The sequence below is a fragment of the Grus americana genome, chromosome 24 (genome assembly GCF_028858705.1).
Source record: "Grus americana isolate bGruAme1 chromosome 24, bGruAme1.mat, whole genome shotgun sequence".
Lineage (NCBI taxonomy): Eukaryota > Metazoa > Chordata > Aves > Gruiformes > Gruidae > Grus > Grus americana.
Window position 1 is genome coordinate 4,204,650 of NC_072875.1, and position 5,070 is coordinate 4,209,719.

Consider the following 5,070-nt stretch of genomic DNA (forward strand, 5'->3'; position numbering starts at 1 on the left):
TATTTATAAACATCATTTAGAAGACCACTAGCCATTTTCTGGACAGATGGTTGGGTATTGAGTATTCCCCCCCACAACGTGTGATCTTTATTATTTTACATGTAAAAACCATAACGGGAAACCCACAAAAAGGAAGCAAACATACACATTTCAATCATCTATATTTTATATATTAAACAGGGACACATTTCCCCTCGCAAAATCACATGTCCCATAATCCAAAATGCCCTGAAAGTGCTAACACCACCAGACAACCAAATTAACTTCCCGTTAAAAAAAAAAAAAAAAAATTAAGGGAAAAAAAATTAAATAACCTAACGAGACACCGACATGCCACCGGGCTGCTGGTGCAGCGGGGGCTGCACAGACAACATCGGAGCAAGCATAGCCTCTGCTCCAGGTTTTTACCGAGGAAATCCTCAGCCCTCCCCTGGAGATGGGAATCTCCGCAGCGCTCCCAGAGCATTTGCCAGCAGCAGCTCACCCCAGAGGGGGGGGAAAAAAAAAAAATATTAAAATCTGAATTTACCTGGAAATTAAAACCATTTCCCTGGCAGGAAGATAAAGGCAAAGCAAGCACGGACGGTGACTGCTCTATCGGACTGCAGCGCGGAGCTCAGAGAGGCGTCGGGGCAGATGCAGGCGGGGGGAAACAGGAGCCAAAGGCGGGACCAGCTTTGGGGCTCTTCGATAGGAAAAGAAAAGTATCCGGAAGGTGATTCACACCTGGAAGCCGTGAAGGAATCAGGCTGCCCGTGCAGGTGATTCTCCAAGCTGTAGAAAATCTCGTTTGCTCACTGGGACTGCATTTGCTCTGAGCAGCCCTGGCAGGATCGAGTTATTCGTGATGCTCCCCCCTTCCCTTCCCCGTATCGGAATTAAATAAATGGTAATTTTTGTCTTACCTGTTTCTTTGGAGGGCGTTTCTACAATTTTTTTTTTTATTGAGTACATGCGTGTCCTGGAAGCCCTGCCCGGCATCAAACCCGACCTTACCGCACTACGGAGGGTGACGGCGAGCATCACCCCAGCTCGCTGGTGCATTTAAAGGGTGGCGAGGTTTGACGGGGAGAGGCAATGCCCTGCCTGCCGCTCTCAGTAACGACAACATGCTAGCACAGGTATACGTTTATTTTAAAATCGAGAAAATTTTGAGGAACGGAGAAAAGTCCAATATTTCGAAGGGAAGGGGAAACTTAAGGGAAAACTCGCCTTATTTTGCTCTTCCCCCATCAGATTTGCAGGCAAAGCTCAGACTTGGGGTGATGCTGGGGGGAAGCCGGCGGTACCGCGGGGCCCCCGGTCCCCTCCGGTGCATCGCTGCCTTCACCCCGGGCCCGCCCGCCCGCCGGGGAGGGGGCTTCCCCGGCATCAACACCTCCTTCCAAAAACGTGACCCCCTTCCCTCTTGGGCTCCGGCACTACTCAAGGCTGGGGAGGTAGGGGCGACTTGCGGGACCGGGGCAAAGCCGCCCCGGAGAGGCAAGGTGAGCCCGGGCCGGGCCCCGGCGCTCCTAGAGGCGGTGGGGGCCGGCGCAGAGGTCCTCCTCTTCCAGGATGTCCACTTCGTCCTCGGGGTCCTGGAGCAGGAAGGGGCCGGGGGGACCCTTGCGGGGTTCGGCACCGGCCGCCTCGGGCAGCTCGGGCTCGGGGGAGCTCTGCTCCCGGCTCTCCTCGCCGCCCGGGTGCTTGGGATCGTCCTGGCTTTTCCGCAGCTGCTTTTTGTGCTTCATCCGCCGGTTCTGGAACCAGGTTTTCACCTGAGGAGAGCAGGAGTGGCGGGGCGGGGGGAGAGAAAAAGAAGGAATAAAAATTAAAAAGAGAAAGTGGGGATGCTGCATGGGATACGGAGTGGGGACAGGTGCCAGACCCCTTCCCGGCGGAGTGGTGCCGGTCCCCGCCGCCCCGGTACCTGGGTCTCGGAGAGGCTGAGGGCCGTGGCCAGCTCCACCCGTTCGGGCGTGGAGAGGTAGCGCTGGATCTCAAACCTCTTCTCCAGACCGGAGAGCTGCGAGTCGGAGAAAACGGTGCGGGCTTTGCGGCGGCGGCAGTGCTTCCCGGGCAGCTCGGCGTGAGCGTGGTGCTGGAAGAGGGCTGGCACCGGCACTCCTGGGGGGACACACGGCGGACACTCGGGCAGGGGGGCCGGGGCCAGGTGGGCTGCAGCGGCTTGGGGGTGAACTCTCCCCCGCCTTTTTTTTTTTTTATAATTATTATTATTATTATTGTTTCGTTTATTTCGTTTTCGAAGTCGTTTTATTGGTTTGGTTTTGGGGATCTTGTTGCTCTGCAAACACGGGGTTTGCAAAGGGCTTCGCTTCTGCTGAACCCACCCCAGCAAGGCAAAGGCAGCCCGGGCAGTGCCCGCCGCTGCGGCGGGAGGGGTCAGCCCAGCGAGGCGACCTGGCAGGGAAAAAAAAACCAAACCCTTCACCCTCTTGGCAATTAAACCAAAACGAAATAGACGTGGGAAAAAAATGGAGAGCCCTGGAAAAGGCTGGGAGGAGAGCGGGCGGGAGGAGAGAGGTCCTCCGCGGCCGCCCCGGTGCACAACTTGGGCTGCCCGGTGAGAAACTTTGGAGGAGGGTTTCCTTCCAGAGCAAGGAACGGGCCGGGGAAGGGCTGAGCGCCGATGGCTGCGCCCGCAGAGCCCGGGGCTCCGGCCGGGCGGGGGGAGCCTCTCCCAGCCCCGGGGAGCAGCAGCCAGTGCTGCTGGAGGCGGAAAAGCGCAACCTGGTCACCGTCTGGAGGGACAACGCAAGAAAAAAGAAATATTATCGGTATAACAATAATAATAACAACAACAACAATTACAGAGAGGGAGAGGGAAACCCTGGGATCGCTGGGCTCAAGATCTCGGGCAATCGAGGGGATGACAAGCTGCAGCGCGGTGGGCTCCGCTCCCCGGTAACGAACCCCGCGTTCCCCGGGGCTCCCCGGGGCCGGAGCCGGGCCGGGGGCTGCGGCCGGCGGGGCTCGGGCAGCCGGGGCTGCCCCTCGGGGAAGGGCGCTCCGGGGGGCAGCTGGCGGCTCCTGCCCCGGGCGGGGGACACCGCCACGATTTCGGCGAAGGATGCAGAAAGGTGCCCCGCCGCCCCAGACAGGCTTGTCTTTCGCTGCTGGAGCATGGCCCGTCCGGAGCTGCGGGCTCTTGTCCCCATCCAAGTCCCCATCTCGACGCCACCTGGCCACAAAACTCCGCAGGTTCCTCCTGCGAAGGGGGCTGCACTTACCCGAGGTGGTGAGAAAGTAGGGGTGGTGGTGATGCTCCGGCTTGTGCAGGGCAGGGTGCGGGTGAGGCGCCAGGAGGGTCGGGGTTGGCATCAGGGGGTACCCATAGTCCAAGAGGGGGACGCGGGAGGCCAAGGAGCCGGGGAAGTGCTCGGGGGGCACCTCCCGCAAGGGCTTGGGCTTGTGCAGCAGGATATCCTCGATGAAGAAGGAGGTGGGCCTGGGAGCGGAGACGGGGTGCACGGGCGAGGTGAAGTTGAGGTTCATTTCGGTTGTCCTCCCCTCGGGCAGCGGGGAAGGAGTGAGCCGGGCTGAACGCTGGCTGCCGGAGAAGAGAGGGCAACCGGCTGCACCTCCCGGGGCCGAAGATAATAGATAAAAATAGTGATAATAAATAAATAACAATTAAACAAAAAATCCGGAGCAAAAATAAATAATAATAATTTAAAAAAAAAAAATTCCTCCAGCCAGAAATAAACTGAAAGAGCCGGGGGATGCGAAGCGGGTGGGTTTGGGCTGCGCGGGGAGATGCGCGCCTTTGAGGCGCGGTGGGAAGGGGGCTCTCCAGCGAGCCAATAGCGATCGGCCGGGGGGGGGGACGGGCCCGCCGGGCCACCCAAACCGCCGCCGCGGCGCGGAGGGGGCGCGGAGCCGCTGCGGAGCCGCGCAGAGCGGGCGCACCGCCCCGAAGAGCACGGCAGCCCTTAGCCCCGGTCCCGGCCGTGCGGTTGGGGCGTTTTCCCAAACGTGAGAGTTTTCTTCTTGCTTTTTTTTTTTTTTTTAAAGGCCAAAAACTTGGCGGGGGGGGGGGGGGGAAGGAAAAAAACTAGTGGCGCTTCCCGACCTGTCCCACGCTCCGCTCCTAACTTGTCCCCCCGCAGGCAGCTTGTGCCTTTCCGCTCAGGTTATCACCCCGTTGGGGTTTTGTTCCCATCCATTCCCCGCTCAGTGTTGTGCTAACACTTTTTTTTTTTTTTTATCTTTCCTCTGTTTGTCTTTTTTTTTCCTCCCCCCCCCCCCACCCCCCCCCCCACCCCCTAATCTGTAACATTCATTTCCCCGGAGTCAATTTGCTAAAATGAGGGTGATATACCACATCATAGCCGAGATAATTTCGGTTCGCATCTCAGAAAATTGCTCTAATTATTGATGTTAAACTCAGGGAAATTAAAAGAAGGCACTTCTCCTTCATCTCCTGATTTTAAGCTCTAATTTGTTGAAATCGAGTTGTCATCACAATTCCAATCACTACCGTTAATAGTAAAAGTGTTCTAATAGAGCCAGAATTCGCGCAACCCATGCTATTAGATAATTAAGAAAGATGTTAGAAAGGCAAGTGCTAATCCTTGGGCACATGGACAGCATTTCCATCTGATCCAGCAGGTAGAACAAATTAATTACCAGAATCAATTAGTCCTAAAAGTACAGTTCTCAGGGAGGTGTAAGCCATGCCTTCCATATGGATGAGCTGGTAAATGGTAAATAGATGAGGAAAAACCTTTAAAAGAATAGAAATGGCAATCGTCCGGTTTTAATGAATCTGGAACTCGGAGTGCTCGAGTTTTCCAGCAGTGCCGTCTATTCGCCGCCACCGGCGGGCACAATCACGCGTGGGCGAGGTCATGGGCACCCACACACCCACCCCACCCCCCCCACCCCCCACACACACCCCCCCCCACGGTAGGCAGAGCAGCGGATCGCGCCCACTCGGGGGTTTAAGAACAACTCGTTATAACGCCAGGTAGCTTTTAAAATCCAGATGTGGCTCCTTCATTGGTTCCACCAGACCAAAACTCAGAGGGGGGACCAGAGAGCTCTCCGTCTCACCGGGAAAACCCA

The 5,070-nt window shown here is 56.7% G+C and overlaps 1 protein-coding gene across 1 annotated transcript; it reads right to left on the reverse strand.

Moving 5' to 3' along the window:
* Positions 1-1,514: 1,514 nt before the first annotated feature.
* BSX (brain specific homeobox) lies at positions 1,515-3,498 on the reverse strand. The gene is made up of 3 exons (XM_054803211.1): positions 3,234-3,498; positions 1,913-2,109; positions 1,515-1,760 (listed from the first exon to the last, which is right to left on the reverse strand). The coding sequence occupies exons 1-3, from the start codon at positions 3,496-3,498 to the stop codon at positions 1,515-1,517; spliced, it is 708 nt and encodes a 235-aa protein (XP_054659186.1).
* Between the last annotated feature and the right edge of the window lie 1,572 nt (positions 3,499-5,070).

Bases quoted from the DNA above. Each gene is read 5' to 3' on its own strand.
- BSX (XM_054803211.1), bottom strand. From the start codon at position 3,498: ATGAACCTCAACTTCACCTCGCCCGTGCACCCCGTCTCCGCTCCCAGG. The intron at 2,110-3,233 runs GTAAGTGCAGCC...GTGTCCCCCCAG, and splicing joins CTACTTTCTCACCACCTCGG to GAGTGCCGGTGCCAGCCCTC. The intron at 1,761-1,912 runs GTACCGGGGCGG...TGCTCTCCTCAG, and splicing joins TCAGCCTCTCCGAGACCCAG to GTGAAAACCTGGTTCCAGAA.